The sequence below is a fragment of the Apteryx rowi genome, unplaced genomic scaffold (genome assembly GCF_003343035.1).
Source record: "Apteryx rowi isolate R43461 unplaced genomic scaffold, aptRow1 scaffold_423, whole genome shotgun sequence".
Classification (NCBI taxonomy): domain Eukaryota; kingdom Metazoa; phylum Chordata; class Aves; order Apterygiformes; family Apterygidae; genus Apteryx; species Apteryx rowi.
Window position 1 is genome coordinate 744,150 of NW_020450676.1, and position 20,063 is coordinate 764,212.

Consider the following 20,063-nt stretch of genomic DNA (forward strand, 5'->3'; position numbering starts at 1 on the left):
GGAATGCAATGGAAAAATTACAATATAAAGCTGAGGTGGCATGACAGAGATCACAGGCAGAGTCTGTTTCATCGTTAGAACCGAATGTGGAGGTGGTTGGGTTCAATTCTGTGCTTTCATAGCATTAAATGAAATCTAGCTTTTCCCACAACTTCTATTACTCCCACAGTACTCTCAGAAACCTTGAAACTTCTGTCCATGCAATTGCAATAACTGTAAAGGCCAGCCCAGAATGCTTTAGGAGAAACTTTAAATTACATTAATATCTTACAGCTGAAAGAATAACTGTGCAAGGAAAGGAGCTACTAATGGTGCCTTGATATGACATTAACCTCGACATGACTATATTGTCAAGACTACAGTAGGCCTACAACTGTGAGCTAAAAGGCTCTCATGAGTGACTCTGAGCAGTCTCCCTTTGAGAGAAAGATATTGGCTTTATACAGTAAACAATTATGAAGAAATAACATCATCTGCAGATCAGAGGCAAGCCTCGAAGTCATCCTGTCCACAAAATTAGCTGACAGGTCTCCACAGTCCCCTAAGAAGGCCAGTTGGGGACAGAAATTTATAAAGGGAGGGGAGCTGAGTGATCAGCTTTCCTCAGCCATTTTTATTAACTTTATTAGAGGAACATCATCTTACCACAGGAGTTTAATGATCCATGGAGAATCCTGCTTTTGTAAATGTAAAGAAGTGTTCCACTCTCGGTCAATGCAAAGACGAATGAACAAGGAGCTCTGTGTTTGGGAAGCTGTTCATCTTGCTGTGACCAGCATGCTCTTGAATGCTTATCTTCTGAGTAAAATTAATGGTATGTTTACGGAGTCTCAATAAAGCTGTTAGGTACCGCCATGTGCCAGTTGCTTATATCCACCATCGTTTCCTGAGGAGTATCTCAGAAACGCCTTCTGAGGGAAACAGGGTCTAAATTACATGGGCAGCATGAGGGAGTGGGTGAGGCACGCAGCTAAACCAAGGTTCCCGGTTTCAGGAGAGTCTCTACCACAGGAATGAGCCTCCTGAGCTCAGCACTTATGCCTTGGGTCCCAGATAGATTCCAGTGGCTCATTAGCTGGATGCTCAGACAGCAGTCTGGTTTATGTCCTGCAGGGGACATGCCAGCTTCTGTCATAGCCTTATAAATATTCTGGAGAATTTTAAATTCAAACAGTGCTCTGTTGACTAATACATAGTGGATAAGACTGTTAAAAACAACCAGGAAACCTTTTCTTTTCAGTAACATGAGATTTTTCTAAAAATGTCAGGTTTCTTTTGCTGCTTGTAAATAAAGAGGACATAAATAAGTTCATTATACTTCAGTTTTGTTGGTTACTATCTTATAAAGACACTTTTGCAATATGACAAGTATGTTTATAAAAGTTGCTGTCTATTCTTTATTAATGTCAAAAAATATATGTGTGTATTCACACGTTTAGAGACTGAGAATGTATTTTCAGTGCTTCATGGGTATGGATACACAAATCTTTCTTGTTATCATTGAAAGGCTAGCACCAGAGCAGTGTTTCAGGAATGAAATACTTTTCTGTTCACATCTCGACATTGCTTGTTTTGTAATGCAGGAAGTATGGGTGAAAGATTTTGTTACTGGAATGAATATCTGGAATCTTTCTACAAGGGCCTGTATTGAAAAGAGTTACTAGATTCGCCAGCAGTTAGAAGAGAAACTGCTGTGAAATATTCATCACTTCAGTAGGAACCAGAACTTAGAATTCTTATTTTATTTTATTTTATTTTTTCTGGGATCATAAGGAAAGAAAAACAAAATACTTGCTATTTCAAATAGAATTAAATTCTGATTATATTCACCTGTTGCCAGTAAGTGTGGAAATTTGGAATAGCAGGGTTTTGGTGCAGAATGCTATTTTTTCTATCTGATTGCGAGAGTGTGCTTCAGCTTAATAATAGACATATCTAATATAAATTAGTGAGTTGTATGAAAACAGAAATGAAAAAGATGTCTGGTACTGATTATAGTCGTTATCAGCCAAAATCTGAGGAATAAGATCTTTTCTGAGATACAGGAGGATTTTAGACAACATAAACACTGTGGTTATGTTGCACCTAACAATGTGATTCTTGAGAGCTAGGGATGTAGACGTAGAGGAGGAACTTGAGAAATCTTGTATGCATATTTTAATGCCATCTCTATTAGCCAGGAAGAGTAAACATGAGGAATAGAAGCATAAAGTGATGCAGAATATTGTGTTGTCAATCACAGATGAAGTCTGTGCTTTTGGTGATGCAGGAATAGGTAGCAAAATAAGTGCAACTCTCTGATCCTTTCAACCCCCCCAGAATCTCTGAGGAGTCATGTTTTTAAGTTCTTTTAAAAATAAATTATACATAGTGAGCCCGGTAACCTTAATAAAATCTCTTTCAGCATTTAAAAATATAGTAAATAGGTATATATTTACTTAAATAATTTAAATTGAGAGTGGAATTTTGTTGTAACCTTCACAGAGGAGATACAGCCTCTTGATTACTCTTTTTAATATTTGAGGAAAAAATTATGATTTTATTTTTGACTGAATCTGATGCCTGAACAGTTAAGGTCCTTTGTATTTTGTTTCTGTATTTTATGTCTAGAATAATAAGCAGAGCAACATGATAATCTAAACTGAAACTATATATCTACCTTTATGGTAATTACTTAGGAATTACCATAAATGTTCCTAACTCATTACATCTACTCAACCAATGGCAACTTCTGGATACTTTAAAGGATGGACAAAATTTTTTCCCGATCAATCCTGCTATGAAGTGAATATATTCTGACTCTGGAGATGTTCAGTTTGTATGCTGAAGACAAAATGGAGATATTTCCGGCACAAAATGGGATTTTAAAGTAGGTCTGCTTGGTTTGAAACATCATTTGTACGTTTGTTCTCTACTTGTTCATTTGTATTGCATTTTGTTGCTGAACCTTGCTTCCAGATCTTACTCTACATTACTACTTAAAAGCCATTCTGGTAGCGAACAATGAAGGAGAGAGATTTGATGCTTTCTGACAGCTGTTTGCTTTAGTTGTTATAACAACTACTTCAAATGCTATAGCATTGATGTAACTGGAATAGAAAAGCCAAAGTGGTCCTTGAGGTAAAATATCCCCAAATGCTGTTCTGTGTCAGTAAAACATTGCGTTGCAGTTATTTAAGTGGGAACAGGTTTGAATCGATACTCTTCCTCACCTGAAAATGGTCCAAGGCAGAAGATGCTCTGGTGTTTTTAATTCGGACTTGCATCCTGTTGAAATAGGAAGCATTCTGCATGTTTCTGTCATTCTCTGGTCGGCTGAGATGGGACTAGAAGGAAAATGGTCTTGTTTCCCTCCCTGAAAGCCTCAGTTTGCCTTTAGATGCAAGGGGAAGGGGAAAAAAGCATGCTAACACAGGTGAGGGAATTGCCAGTTCCTCCTCAGTGTGCTTAGGCCACATGGATAATTCATGCAAATTTTCTCCCCCTCTCTCTTATAAAATGTGCATGTGAGAAAAGAGTCTTTTGTTGCACACAGGAGCCTGCTGCTAATTAGCTTCCTCAGCTGCTCATCTTTTTTGGGAGGGAGCGAAAGGCACCCAGGCCCCACCAGGAGTCGTCGCGGAGGGGAGAGCGTGGCGCTGGCGCTGGCCTCCCTGCCGCCCCCGCGGTCGGGCTGGGCAGTGGGAAGGGCCCTGGGCTGGGGGGCCTGCGCCCCGCAGGGACCTGGCAATTCCCTGCTGCCGCCAAGCTGAGGCAAAGGGCACGGGCTTGCTTTGCAGGCCTGGGGGTTTTTCTCCGAGAGAAGAATACTTTAAATAGTTTTGGGTTTTTTTCCACATATATTCAGTGTGGACTTTAAAGTTCAGATTTAAATACAAATCCTCTGTGACAAATTGTTTGAGTAGACTCCTTTAGGTTTTTACACTGAAATGAATTTAATAAAATGAAATTTTCTTTATTTGGTGTGGGGGGGTCTGTTTTAAAGGTGCACGTGGTTGGAGTTTTTTATTGATAAAGAGCAGGATTGAATCCAGTCCTTCTTACAGGAGCTTGTACCTTTAACAGCTTCCATATATTCCATATTTCATACACCTTTATTCAATAGTAAATAATAATTCTTGAATAATCTCATCATCTGATATAGTAAAGATTATAATTTCTTCCCTTCTTAAAATAATGAAGATTTGTTCAGAGGTTTGTTGCCTTTTTTTTTTCTGACAGATATAAGTTAGCGCATTTCTGTATTAGGACTGTTAAATAATTTAATATGTTTGATGAGTTTAATTCATATAAATTATTGTATGTGCTGTCTGCATGTATGGTTTGTTTCCTTGAGAATGGAGGCAGTGAAATCAATCCTTCGCTGGCGCAAGTTGAGCTAGAATTATTGTTTAATTTGGTTTAAAGTCATGACCCTATTTTAATTCAGCTCATCTGTTAATAAAGACTAAGAAATGGGCATCTGTTATATGGCAGGTTATATTTCTGAACACTGGGGCACTTTGGGGGAATTGCTGTATGGACTTCTACTTGCAGGATGCACAGACATTTTTTTTTCCTGTAGCTTTCTACAGCTGTCATGTTAGCTTTGCATAAATGATAATGAGAGACGAGTTTGAGATTCTGCATGATTATTTAGTTGTTAAGACCTATGATTCAGATGATTTATGTTCCCATTTTGCACATTTTCTTGGTAAAATAACTGTAGTTCAAAAGCCCTTACTTCTGTAAAGTAGTAATAGGGCCATGGAAAATAAGATGAATTTCTGCGAAGTCTTCTACCATAGGATCCCAAACTTTCAGATTTTCATGTAATAATCAAGGCCTCAGTACCTGAAGTTTGCAGAGATAGTGCAACCTTTTATCAGTTCTGTATTTCCTAAAATTCCGTAGATTTCGCGTATGCATTGTGACTGCAAGCACAAATGAAAGCAGAGTGACACTGTATGTTAAGTAGTTATTCTCACAAATCGTGCGTGGAAAAAAAAGTCTTATAATAAGTTATCTTTGAACATTTTTTAAATATCATTGGGGGTCCATTTTCTGTTATAAAATTAATGATCTCCAGTGAATTTACCAGGCTGACACTTGAGGGGTCATTCTTTGTATAGCACCGTTGCTTACTGTAGTTCTTGCCATCCCCGCTGTACCGTGGCTGGGCAGGTGCGTATTGCTTGCTTTTCCCTTGGGGAGTAGCAGTTTCTGTGAGCTTCTTGAGACAGAGATATTGCCACCTTCTGGAAGCAGGGGAAAGCTATTTTTAAAAAGGAAATAGTCTTTCTTGATTTATTTAACACAATAAATACAAGTTCCCCATTTTTTAGTCTAGATAGATTTAAAATGTAATGGAGACCAGTTAGAATGTGATGTTTGTGCCTCAGTTATTGTTGCAGGAATTGAATGAAGCAATTTAGTACTCCAGATGGAAGGGAGTTTGATTTGGCCAAAAAGATTGTTACTAGAAATATAAAAATAGAAAGTTTCTATATAGGTCAGTAACTAAAAATTAAATACAGCAGGGAAGCGCTAAAAAAGATGTGCTATTGTACGTAGTTCTGATGTATGACCTAACTCTTCATTCCTTACGTTTTTTCGCCTCAGGTCCAGCAAAAGAGCAAATTCTGCTAAGTGTTCGTACTCCCTACTTTCCTCTTGATTTCAGTGGAAATTTCAGAAAATAAATATTTTGTTCTCTGTTAACATCGTATTGAAATACATAGCTGAACATGACTCTTCAGATCTGTGAGTGCCATGGAAAGTCCTTTCTGCCGCAAGCCAGTTTTGCAGGTGCTCCTTTGTAAGGTGCTGTGACTGCTGTGCGGTCCCAGCGCGAACGAGCTACGTTTAGAGCAGCAGCAGCACGACTGCAGCAGCGCGTTTGCCACGGGCTGACCTTCCCCATGGTTTCTCTGCTTGCAGGGCCGTTAGTCTTACTGTGACTTTAGGACTGGGGCTTTGAAAAGAATCTGTTCGGATTATGAATTGAATCCGTGATGCTTACCATTCAGAGTCACATCTGATAACTTGTAGCAGTTGTGTCAGCATTTCCACTCTGCGTCTTGAGTTTGGGGTTTGGGTTTGTTTTTGTTTTGTTTTGTTTTTTAATTTGACTGTAACATGTTGCTGTTCTCTGCCATTTTGATATAACAGATTTCAACATGAGAGCAGTACTTTTTACAATTCTTTTGTACACATAAAGTTTTGGGTAATTAAAAGCAATACAATTTATGTTATTGTTTTATGGCGTGTTCAAAGGGCTTCATAAAAAGAAGGTTATAACACTGAAATAGAGCCTACTTCTTTGGAGACAGTTGCATAAACCTCCAGTCAATACTTCTGCTAAGTTACCTTGATACTGAGTTACGATAGTATGCTTGCTTTCATTAGCTTTGGTATCTTTGGACCATGGGATTAAAATTACACTGGGCAGTCCTAACTGAAGTGATGGTTTTCAGATGCTGATGACATTCATTTGATAATATGACTGTCATTGCTAACACAATGCAAATGGCACAAGCGTGAGTAAAAGTTACCTATAAGTGCAAGTAAAATTAAGCAGTATGGATAGAATTTGTCTTACTCAACTTCAGATGTCTAAAATTTTGATCTCAATCTCTCTTGTAGTTCCTTGACTGATGGAGTAAAAGATTTGTTCCTTATTTGTCACTGGCATCTGGCTACATTTCATAAAATAGTCTTAATTACATCATGCATGCAATTCTCGCACACTTCTATTAGTAATACTTTAAAGGAAAATTGTTGAGAATATTGCACATCAATAATTGCTTTTGATATTTTTATTACTATTAAAATATAGTCTCCTGTAATTTTGAGAGGTTATGATTTTATATTAGCAAAGTGTGGTGATTATGTTGGTGTTTAGACAACTTCATAAAACAAGGTCACAGCCACAATTAAACACTAAAAACATTTAGAAGGATTATCGTCTTGGATATCATAGGATATTTATTACTTACTATCTGCAACTGAGCAATAAAAATTAATATGTAATCAACTATTACATTTCGATAGCTACTCCTAACCATAAGTATGTGCTCATTTTACATTTTCATCATTTTGTGTTCTCACTACAGAGATACAAATTCTTCTGTCTTTGGATTCCCAGAATGAGGTTTGGGCCACATGGTGCTATTTTGCACAGAAATTAAAAAATCTTTCCCCCTGCCCTGCCCTGCCCTGCCTTCCCCCCCCCCCCCAAAAAAAAAATATATATATATATGCATTGCAGTTCTTATTCAGTGGTTAGTTTCTTGAGAAATTGAATCCAATCAGCATCTAATAGCTTGGTGCCTTGCTGGGCTATGGATTAGGCCCTACGCTCAGCCACTTTGAACGCTATTAATTGAGATGATCTGTCTTAATGTAAAGACAAGAAAGAGGTTATCTTCTGGCTGGCAGTGATAGAAATGATACTTCTACATTGAGCAGACAGCAGGTTGATATACCTGTTGTAACCACAAGACCTTTAAAAACAGTAAATACTAAGTAAATTAAATGTAAAATCAGAAGAAAAAACAAATGAGATGAAACATTGTGTACGGAGAGTTGTTTGATAGTAAACTCTTCCCTGAACTTCTAAAATGCTGTATTTGGTATCATACATAGCTGCATTGAACATCATAATCTTCAGAACAATTTGTTTCAGGAACTTAATTATACATATTGCAAGGTAGTACAACCAACAAGACAAAATACTTCTAGTTCTGGAAACAAGCTAGAAATTCTTCAGTTCCGTTACCCCAATCTCTGTCAGAGATTTCCCCCCAGTCTCTACCAGTGATTTGGTGTGGAGCTTTGCGCAAGCTCCAGGAGCTCTCAAACATGTAAAAACCAGTGATGGCTCATAATTTCTGCACAAAAATACTCCATCTGGAGCAGCAGGAGTGTTCGAGGGTCACTGAGAAGCCAGGGAACATGGAGCTTAGCACTGGAATTCCCCAAAGATGCGGTCTGTCAGAACAAATTACTGATTCCTTCATGAGCAAAAACCCCAAAGATTGTATGTATATTAGGACTATTTTAGTAAGGACCACCAGATTGAATACTGCTTGTGATGCAGGGTGTTATTTTCTGTGAGATCAAAGCTGGCATTCCACAAACCAACAAGTAGGAAAAAATCCTGTCTTGGTCCTGAAAGTGCTCAGCTGTAACTGTTTGGCTGTAACCCATTAGAAACCATCCCGGGAGGGAGAGGGACAAATATCTCATGGTTGCCCACTGTTGCCTGTTGAGCTTTACAGACACAGTGCCCTCTTTCAGGAGTGCTTTTTCATACTCTTGTTATCTTGCAAAGAAGGTACGGGGAGGTCTTTAAAGTTGCAAAAAAATTATTCTCTTGCCTTCTCATGAAAACATTTGGTAGATGTGTTTTTTGCTTCTCCTTTAATGTTTTCTTTCTGTAACTTTAACCTTGTATGACCTCCAGTTCCAGTGAAGCGTTCTCTGATATTTTGGAGAAACATTTTCTGCAACTAAATATCAACATATCAAGCTATTAAGTGAGTCATACTTTAAATAGGGAAAAGCCCTTCAGAATGAATTAAAAAAAAAAAGAAACAAAGAGGTATTTCTATGTTTCTACAAAAATGTGTCTCTGAAGTATTTGCTGTGTTTCAGGAAGAATCTCTCCGGAAATAATTACCAGATGATATGTCCTATTTATTTATTGTGTACACTAGTATTTGAGTCTCCTTCTAGAAATATCACTAACAGCTGTAGGTGTTACCGAATTATACATTTTAAAACCTGAAAGTAGTCTTCTGAGTATACATAATGAATATATTTTTGTCATGGCCTCCTAAGCTAACAGAATACCACATCTAATTTTTACAGCTATGGTTTCAAACTGTTTTGAATGTGAATCCCTTAGCTGGGTATCAACCAAACCTTCTTTTCTTCTGCCTGCTGTTTGTTAAATATAGTTGTAGACCTGAATTTATTTGTGGGTTTAGATTGGACTTCGGTGTACTCAGTGTGCGCAGTAATGTATTTTAGATATTTGAGAATTTTATTTAAAATATTTTAATAAGATGCTCATTTTCTTCAAGGAAAAAATAAATTTCAAAAAATATTTTAATAATCTATTTTTCCCCCAAGCAAATTGCAAAAAAAATCATTTTTAACTAAAACAAACAAGTTTCTAATCTGTGATGCCTCTGTTCCTTTTTTTTTCTGTCTCATTTCATTTTTTCGTTAAAAATTGGGGAAATTTTGAAGCTTTTCACAAAAAGATGAAACAGATAAGTGATTTATCTTCATTTTTTTCTCTACACCGAACAGCTAATTTTTTACTGTCAGCTATTTGATATCTGAAAATGCCCAATGTTAAAAAGAAAAACCAAGCACCAGGTTTTGAAACTCTGACCTGTTGTCTAATGATTAAAATAGCTAACATGATCCCAGGTAGAAATGCATCTTGGTCAGGTTTTAATTTTGAATTCTGCCCATTAACGTTCTGTAGGCATAATTGTTAGTCATTTATTAAGTGAACAGATGATGATTATTTTTCAGAGTTGTATGAGTCCTCACCCAGTTTACATATTGTTAATATAAAATTTGAGTTATTTGTGATTTGCTTATGACAGAACTATGAAATCACATAATTTAATTATTGCTAGTTATTTTTGATTTTTATTGGAGTAAACCAGGTGTGTCCAAGCAGGATCAGAATTAGGATTAGGATAGGGCACTGTGTAGAGCATAGAAACATCAGTCATTTCCTGACAATTTTATTACCATCTGCTACTTACAGAATAGTAGAAAAAATTTCTGGAAGAAAAATCAATCAATCACTGTCTAATGTGATTAATGTAGTAGTATGTCCTATAACGGAAACCAGGTATTTGCATTTTTCTGTTCCTGCTTTTTAAGTGAGCAATATCTGAGACTGGCCTAGAGGTGCGCCTAATGAGTGCTACCAGCTGTTGTGAAATCTGCACTAGCAGAGCTTTAACATTAGGTATAAACACTGCTCTGCCTTTTCCTGTTTTGAGTCCTTTTCTCAAGGTAAGGAAAGCATGAGGTAAGGAAGACGAGATAAATATGTGTGACAATATTCTAGTGGGTAGCAGAGATATAGCTCTATTAGTTCCTTGTAGATATGATGAAAAATGGAGCTTGAAACGTTTGTGGCATGACAGAAAAGTAGGATAGTTGTAGCTAAGGGCCCGGAGGAAGCCACCAGAACACAGAAGATGCCAGTATAGTATGAAAGAAGTCTAAAGGATTAGCAAGTTGAACTTTGAAATAGATGCAGCAGTATTAAAGAGAACCTTCAGGCCAGAAAGAAGCACATCCAAAACTGAACATCTTTCTGCAGAGACCAAATTATCTAAGCACATAAAAGCTGCTTGCTCAGATCAGCAACTAACAAAAGGTCAAGGTACATGACCACATAAGTACTCCTAACCAGCACTTTCATATAGGTGAGATTCTTCCTTTGGCAAAAGACACAGTAAATGTGTTGTCAGCCCGTCAGAATCACCTGCTAAGTAGTTACAAAAATACTGAAGCAACTTGTATGGCAAACAGTTAAGAACTCCCTTGATGTGATTAATATTGGGGAATTATTTGTCATGGGAAAAAATTGGTCCATCATTTGATAATCTATTACTCAGTCTGTTCACATTGAATAAAATTACTCTAGCACTCTATTGGGCAAATTCAGCTGCAATTGCAAAGCAAAAATTTCTCAAAGAGTTTGGGAAAACACCAGTATTTGAACTAAATCTCTTTGAAGGTTTTTAGCTGAATATTAAGAAAAATGTATATGTATCTGTGTCCAGGCAGTCAGGAGCAGAGTTAAATTAGAACAGCATAATAAATCTAATGCAGTATGTGTTCTGACAGGACTGAGAAGCATGATGGAAGGCAGTTATTTCTCAGAGATAGTTATTTCCATGAAGAAATGATTTCAGTAAGGCGTTTTTCTTGGATAAAGGGAATATTAAGTGTTTTTTTCCTTAATTTAACAGGGTGTGTACAATGGTGAAAGAATTGATTTGAGGAGATTTTAGAAGTCTGTAGAGTTCTAGCTCTTCTATAAGAAGAAGATAAAAGAAAGATAAAAAAAAGATCAGTAGATAACAGTCAATAAGGAAAATGGTGCTCAGTGTGAATAATTAACTATTATTTCTAAAATGTAATTAATTATTAAATAATAATATAATTGACTATCATTTCTGTACATGAAACATGCTGCCACCAAACAGATCTCTAAGAAATACCCATTTTTGTGTAAAACTTTATTATAAATACAGTTCTTATCCTACAGCACACAATAAAGAAGGCTTTTCTAACCTCTCTGGCTCAGTAATGGGTAAAGCAGCCAAACTTCTGCCTTATTTTTTTGTTTATCTTTGAATATGTGCTTTTAATTTCCCAGATGCACAGTAGGAACTGCCAGTTATTCAGCTTGAGGAGAGTATTTTCTTGTTGTATTTCTCTAGTCATACTAGCAGCTACTAAACTTATTTGGCGTGGAATGCATTGCATAGAGAAAGAAACTATTTTTGTCTCTTCAGTTGAAGATTTTTTTAGATATTTTGGACAGCTGCAATTATTGCAGCTATTAACCAGTTAAAGTCTTGTAGTTTCTAGTCTTTATAGAATATATTGTCCTATAACAGTGGGCCTAAGAGAAAGCCTGACAAGTGTTAAAGGCTGGTTTTCACTTGTGTTCAAATTCCTCAGCAATTTGTTGAGGTGACGGGAGGTTTCTCATTGAACTAATCTATTTTTCCAAGATTGTAAGTGCATGCTAATATTTTAAAAACTCCTTGCCAGTTTTAGCAAAATGCTGCAGTGAGTGTCCCAAAATGCTGTTGGTATCATTATGTAATGAAGGTTAAGAAATGGCTAGCTGAATATCTTATGGGTACATTTTTCAAGGCTGCATCTGTCTGTTCTTTTTTTTTCCAATTGCCATCCTCTGACATAAGAAGTTTTATCTGCATATTTTTAGCAGCATCAGTTTAAACAGATGAGTTAGTTCTCCATGTAAACTACAAAATCAAAGCAGTGGGATACAGTCGTCTGCAGAGAGGCTTGGATTCTCAGTGGGTCTTCTCTGAGGAACAGAAGCAGGTAACAAGGGTACAGTGAGAAGGTTTAGGAAATATTGATTCATATATTAGTTGTCTTAAAATTAATCTTGCTGTGTGCCTTTAGGAAAGAGTTATGCTTTGTTTGTTACTTCAGATAGCATCTTACCTTATATATAAAGAATTTTCTGCACTGAAGGAGCAGAACTTTTCTTTCAGATCAGAAGTACACCTTACAGTTTCCCTTGTTTCTGTAGGTTGTGCTGCTATGACTATTTTTAGTGCATATGAACCTGTGGTTTCTTACAGATTCTCTACAATTAAAGTTCTGTTTGCACACTGTTAATAATGGGATATTACTTGGATCCCTCATTGTCTGAGCCATTGTGCTTTCTTCAGCTTTTTCCTTTGCTCAAGGCAAAAGATGCCTCTGATCTAGTTTGAGAACTTGCTTAGGAGTTGGAACCACCTCCTGGGAATGAGAGCGTACCCCCATCCTGGTGGGTTAAATCTCTTGGATTGCCATCAGGTTCAAGCTCACTGATTTTGTTAAATGATGTGCCATCATCAAACTAGCTTCATTCCTCCTCCTCAGAAAGATAGTGCTCTTTTTGAGACTGGGGAGAAAATGAACCTCCTCCACACTCTGAAATACTGGTTTGTTTCTTTTATGATGGCAAATTCAGTGTCCTTTCCTTTCCCGCAGCTACGTTAAGGTTAAAGAGACCTCAGGAACCAACACTAACATTTGACATTACCACCAGTTAAAAAATCCTGTCATTTTGTAGGCTTAATAACAAGGGTCAAATAAATAATGATTTAGAAAAATCTATACGCAATAGCCACGTAGCCAGCCAGCTTCAGGCGCTGTTCAAAAGTGAAATCGTCATGGGTCTGCAAACCAAGAATTGAAAGGCAGGAGTATTAGCAGAAAAAATTGTTTAAATTTTTTTTTTAAAGCTTGAAACGCTTTAAGTACTGAAGAGGCCCTTAAACTTCCTCTTAGTTTGGAAAAGCTGGAATTTAATAGGTTGTTATACTATATGTGTGCAAGAAGCCATCAGTAAAGGAAGTAGTGGGTATCTGTAAAGAGCCGATGAAATTGGGAGAGCCTTGGGAGGTTAGTAAGGGTAGCAATTTAGAGCTGGAGGCAGAATGGGGTGAGAAGGAAGGGGAAGGGAATCTCATGGAAGTAGTCACAGAGGGAAGATAAATTTAGCCTGGATAGGTGATAGGACCGCAATATGAGAGACTGATGACTGCCAAGGAGTAGGCGCTGTTTTTACTTAGGAACAGGAGGGAATGGAGGGATTTCAAGTAACTGTTGCTGAACTGCTGAGAGAAGTGAATTTTGAAATTACAGCATGAGAAGAATGTTTGGAGAGCAAATATCAAGAACAAGGTGATTGTGTCTGATGTGCATGATTAATATTGTGAGTGTGGCTTACTCAAATGAGTAGAAAAAATTAGACAGGGATAGGAGCCTTTCTGTCCCTGAGAAATGTTGATGAAAAAAAAGGCAATGCAATAAGGCAAACCAATATGTTTAGTTTAATGCCGTAAGTTTCCAGCCTAAGCTCTCTGTACCCTTAAGTTGTGTGTCCTTGTGCTTCAGGCAGAATAAGATTTCTTAGCATATCAATGACTCTTCTGTCATTGATGATGTGTAAATGTTTTGAATGCATTTCACTTGATGGACAGGATAGAGGGAGTTGCCAAAGTTCTCTTTAGTTACATGTCCGACTATCGCTGAATTATTAGCTAGCTAAACTGATACCTTGTTAAATTCTCTCCTTTAAGTAATTTAAAGATAGTTAGTTCAGACCACTGAAACAGATTTTGTGACATAGCACCACAATAGAAAATAAAGTGTTTTTAGCAGAAAAAGAGGACCTCAAATTGTGCAAACTAACCCCAGAATCAAGGAACACATTCTTCTATCGGACTAGTAGTTGCTTGTGGATAAATAATTTTAGGTGTTCCCAAGCATCTTCCACAAAAACTTTCCTTATTCCAAGCAGCAACTACTGTTCTGTGAGCTCTCTTTGGTCCTCTATCCTTATAGTGACCATGCTTGTGGGGAAAAGTTGAGTCAATAAGCTTGGCATACATTTATATTGTTCAGTTTGATTTGCATGAGCTAAAAGCCGGCACTTTACACAAGGAGATTTTTTTTTTAATCTAATATATTTGTGGTACACTGGAGACTAAGTAGGAAATTGTTGATGATCATCATCTTTGCAACCCAGACACAGAAGTTTGGCATAATAACAGTCCTTAAGTAGCTTTACCCTTGTTAGAACAAAGAAATAGGGGATCAGTGAAACTGTGAATTAGGTTTAAAATCTTTGCATACCAGAGAACCTGGTGTTAAATTTGCTCTCAGAACAGAAGACATAATTTTGAGATATGCATGTTCTAACAAGCGTTTTAACGATGTGAATGATAAGATTAGTGATTTTCTTTAAAAGTAATTTATTTCCTTAGACTGATTTGATTTGAGTTTTGACCTTTTAGCATTTTTCATTTAAATCCATTTAAGATGCTTCTGAAGGGCTTAAATGACAATGAGAAGCCAGCAGGTTTCGTATTAAAAATATATGAACATTGAATTTGAATGAAACATTTAATTCCCACAACAGCCATATCTTTAGAGCGACACATTCCTCACTTTACAGCAAAGCAAAAATTAACAGAATTTGAGAAGAAAATCAGCTGGGTCTCTTTCTTGTGCTGTGCTAACTTGATGTTTGCTATGTACTGCCTAATGATTGCCCTAGTTTGCGGTTTCCAGTGTTGCACTTGAAAATTGTTCTACAGCCAAATTGGCTCCGGTATTAGGGAAAATTTAGGTTGATTATCAAGGAAAAGGTCTTATCCTGTTTCATCCTGCTGTTGTTAACAATAACATTTGGACAATGTACAACAGCCCTTTTTTCTCATATTTTTTTTAAATGTGCTATAAAAGGTAATTTAAGGGGGTGGGAAGCAGAGCTTTAGGTCTGCTGAACTACAGACTATTATCAGATAAAGGATGGATTCTGTGATGATGAAACGAAATATATAATACACTTAATGTAGAAATGTACTGCTATTCTGATATGTTTCCAGTCAGCAGAATTCATCACATCAACTGTTAAAAGTGGCTCCTGTTGAGAAGGTTTGTTTTTCACTAATTAGAACAAAAGTGCTTCATAAATTACCTGTTGAAAATGTACAATGAAAGAAACTCGTGTTAAAGGTTTTTAATGTAATACTGTTATGTTTTTGCTTTGGCAGTAATTTCAGAGGAAATGATGCAGTACTTCTTTGCAGTTTATACTAGTATGACAATTACCTGGCACATTCTTATTTACAATCTCTTTGTGGTGATACCCGACTACAGGATTTGACTTACAAGCTATTTACGTAGGATTTTCTCTGTGTATTTCAACTTCTGAAGAGTTTGCTAGCTGCTCATACATTTTCCAAGTACAATTATTGCCTTCACGCAGGACCGAATTCAGAATTTTATGCAGTCGTGTATTATACAGTACTTACTAGTATATTATTTAGCAAAATAATAAATATATTCTTTAGCAAAATAATAGATTTTGTGGAATTAGGAGAATAGCAGTAGAATTCGTACAGAAACCGTGCTTGAATAAATATCTAGATACGTAGTCTTGAAGTGTTATTTTTGTGTGTAACCAGAACTGCAAGACTCCAGCAAATGCAGATACCTTTGCTTTTCTTCTGCATACCATGCTGTTTTCCTACTGAAGGATAAACAAAGCACAGAAGTTCATTCCTGCAAGGTTTCCATTAAGTCTAGTCTCTGATGCTATTCTTCCCGTTTCAGTGTAGCAAATCTGCTTTCTTGCAACAGAATTTCATCTCAGTTCCTGACAGACAGCCGAGAACAGATCAGTGGCTCCAGCAACAGGAGGCTTTCGAGACATCTGTTTTTCCCTCGTATAGTCTGTGTTCCACTCTGTCAATAGTAGGACACATCTGGGGAGAGCTGGTAGGGGAAAGAAACATCCAGACCTCCTAGTGGTTGTGTCTGTATGAATCAGCAGGTTGGTTTGTGCTGATAGAGATGGATACAAGATAATAAACTGAGTACATCTTTATTTACTGTAAAATTCGAGAGAAAGCATTAGGTTCCTCTCTGAGGGAGCTGCCGATCTGGCTTGGACAGAATGAGGGAACCAATTTCAGCATCAAGACATTTTAAAATGATAATCAGCTTGTATTCATGACCAAACACCTGCAAATGAAATTAGAATAACAGTTAAAGAAGCAAATGGGCAATTGTAAAAAGTGTATGATACTGAGCAATCCTGTGATTTCACAGCAATGCAAATGCAAAACAAGTGGCTATGCAGAGGTGAATGGAAGATGGCTATGTGATCACCAGATGTTGAGAAATGAGTTTTTCAAGCACCATTTCCTTAACATGTGAGGAATTGTGAGTTTGAACAAAGAATAGTTCTCCTGTACGGTTCAGGCTGCCGTAAATATTGCACTTGTGGCAAAGCTCAAATCTGATTTAACCATATGCACTGAGGAGTATGTAAAGCACTGTGGAAGTCGGTCAGGGAGGACACTAATAAGGACTCATCCATGTCTAGCTGTCAAAGATGATGCTGAGCTAAGCGGCAAAAGAGCGAAGTGACATAAGAAGGAACCTAGGGTGATATTTAGAAGCAAGATGAAGAAATGGCAGGGATGGCAGTAGCCCTTTTGGCTGAGAGAAGGTGAAAAATCCTGATCAGAGTGGAGGCTTTTGGTGTCCTCAATTCCTGAGTCTCTGCATGGCCAGGTAGCAGCTGGAGCCAGAAGCCTGTTGCATCTGGGAGCGCAGGGACATTTCTTTTAGGTGAATGTTCAGCTGGCCTCTGTTTTCCATGTATTTTTCACTTCAGGACTGAAAGTGAATCCATATGCACTGAATGAGATAGGTTTTCTACCTGAGCAAGAAAAGGTGGGGCCCCAGCGGCATGGAAAGGTGCAAACTGGCGCTGACTGCTTTGTCGAGAGCCCGCAGAGAGCTCAGCTCTCCTCAGAGAGGAGCACTAGCTCCCATTGCTCTGACCCTGCCTCCTCCTCGGATGCAATGTGGAACTTAAAATCTTGTGGCTCCCTTCAATTAAGGCAGTGTAAGGGTTTGGCAGTTGTTTCAGATATGCATTTTCCCGGGATTCATTGGATTAACCTCTCTCTCTCTCTCTCTCTCTCTCTCTCTCTCTCTTCTAAGTGTATTTGAATTTTGGATATGCAGGTGTCCTGAGATTGGATTTGGGACTGTTTGAAACTTCATGGGGATATTCTGCTTTAAATGTTGTCTTGTTGATACATTCATGCCAACAAAAGGAAGACTTCAACCTTAGAACAGATGGTGGGTTGACCCCTGGTGCTTAATAGCATTCATTACCAGCCTGGGGTTGGCTGGTCATTTCCTAACAGAAAAGTCGGAGGAGAAAAGTTGTTTTGTTGGAATTTGCTTTTGAAAGTCAAGTTTTGTAGTGATGGTAGGTCTGTTGGTAGGTGTCTGCTGCTCTGCCATCTCACTATTTGTTGCCCAGCTATGATTTATCACCCATTTTAGGCCTTTTCGTTCTGTTTTTCCTACCGTGTGACATAAGAGAATCATATTCTTCACATAAGTGCTCAGCTAATCTGAAAATCGTAACACAGACAGATGTGCTTTCTTCTCTTCAAATAAATAACATTGCATATGAAAGGGCAGTGTCAACCTAAAACTGAAGTTTTTGGTATCTTCTCTCACGAAAGTACTCATATTAGCAGCTGAGGTTGTTGCAGCTGAAATGTTACTGTAGTTACAGTTATGATCTGTTGTCCCTTTACACAAATGCTAATTTTCAAAAATAAGATTTATTACAAAAATAAGTTGCCAGTATCCATTTAAAATACCACATAATGTTGGCAGTTAAATGAGAATATCTTGTTTTGAACCTATTATTCCTAGAAACATGTAATTTCTACATTGTCCTTGTAATAAAATCACTCTTTTGTTCAGTAGCTCAGACATGGTTTTGCTCTGGTCGTTGTCTTCTTTTTACTGTCTAGTTAGAAATGCTACCTTCTTCTAAGTTATTTGACTGTGAGGAAAAAATATACTCCTTCTTTCCTGATAACTTCACTTGACTTTGGCACACTCCATGCCCCAAGTCTGCTGCATGTAGTTCATCAGTGAATTAAGGACTAACTTCCATTTCACCTAAATGCTTCTTGCTTGCAGCATCTTTACCTTGAAGTCCTCCTGCTGCAGCTCTTATTCCACTGTGTAATATTCATCTGAATGGTTTCACTGGTTTTGGTAAGACTACTCATGTATAGTAAAGACTATTCATTTGAAGGAGGTCCATCGGTACAAGTCAAGTGTTTAAATTCAGGGATGTTTTTCTGGTTACTCTTCCTAAGGCCATGCAGTCAAACACAAAGTTATTTGTAAAGCACACTTCTGAATGTAGGACTCAGCTCAAATGGTCTTGATAAATTAACAGGGATGCATCTATTTCATCTTGATGTTACATTTGTCAGGTTTTGATAAGACATCAAGTACTATATTGATATATCACCCATTTTCCTGAAAATTCTTTAATATTAATTTTTATGGCTATTTTCCAGGTGTTCAAATGAAACTGTATTCAGAAAGGAAGATTTATTCTGGGCATACAATTTCTGCCCCACTCCATACTCTTGGACAGCACTTCTGGGCCTTATTTTATACTTGGTTTTCTTTGCACCTGGTAAGCAAATGTTTGTTTTCAAAGAGTAAGTTTAAAAAATTGTAAAGCTAAAATGTTGAGTGATGAGGCTATGTGTTAAACTGAGATTGATCTTTTTTCTAATTCTTAGGGATGGGCCCTATGCCCTGGACCGTCAATTCTGAAATTTACCCACTTTGGGCAAGAAGTACTGGAAATGCATGTTCCTCCGGAGTCAACTGGATTTTCAATGTGCTCGTGTCACTGACGTTTCTGCATACGGCCGAGTATCTTACATACTATGGTAAGAAATAGTTTGTGACCATGTGTGCAGTGCTATCATTGGTGCATAGATTTTCTTTAGAATATGGGCCTCTTAATTGTTTTGCACTATGAAATTCCAACTGTAAATGCACAGATCTCAGACATAGTGTAGTAAGACTAGAGACCTGATATGACCTGCCTGGATCATAGAGTTTGATCCTGTTTTCATAAGAAATATTTCTTTCTGTCCTTAGAAGAGAATCTAGACAGTTGATGAAAACATGGAAACTGAAAAAACCCTTTAACTCAGTGAAATATGCCAATTTCCACTTAAAAGAACAGCATCTGCAGTTTTCCATTTTGTAATGGCATCTGAGGCCATTATCAGATGTTCTTTGCAGAAATAGCTGTGTACTTTGAGATGCTACTGCCCTGCTCCCAGCTGTTGATTAAGTCCTGTCTTCTGGAGCCTGTGGAGAGATTGTCAGATTACTGTTCAGCCACTCCAGCACAAGTCATGTAAATTACATTAAACTGATACTGAGTTGTTGTGACCTTCATATCAGTACTAGTACAGAGGCCTTGTGCCACTTTTCAGCCATGCCAGTCAATTCCTTTGAGTCATCAGTCTAGAAACTAATGGTAGGTAAATGTGTGTTGGTCCTCTGGGACCTTCCCTGGGTCCACAGTTAAACTGGGTGATGGGGGGGAACAGGCTTAATCTCAGTGCTGATTCTGTTTGCAGAGGAATTTTACATAATAATTAGGTGTGGGAGTCACAAGCATTATTTTACTCCTGATTATTTCTTTTTGCCAAAGTTCTCATTTTGAGGGTTGCCTCAGCATGTCCTTTGCTGTTAAGATAAACGATGAAAGTTCTTGCTGTTCATACCTGTCTTTTTAGTGGGTATGCAATGATTTAATTGCTGTTTACTTTAACAGCAGAATGACTTGCCAAAAAAGGATCTGTATTATCTTCCGTGTTAAGTGAAATTGCTTTTGTTAGTTTGCTCTATTACCA

At 37.5% G+C, this 20,063-nt stretch overlaps 1 protein-coding gene across 1 annotated transcript in view; it reads left to right on the forward strand.

Annotated features, from left to right (window-relative positions):
• Window positions 1–20,063, forward strand: part of SLC2A13 (solute carrier family 2 member 13) — a 219,549-nt gene that overhangs the window by 197,288 nt on the left and 2,198 nt on the right. Inside the window, exons 11-12 of the mRNA XM_026076041.1 lie at window positions 18,699–18,820; window positions 18,930–19,082. Coding sequence (XP_025931826.1) covers window positions 18,699–18,820; window positions 18,930–19,082 — 275 coding nt within the window. The remainder of the gene's footprint in view (window positions 1–18,698; window positions 18,821–18,929; window positions 19,083–20,063) is intronic.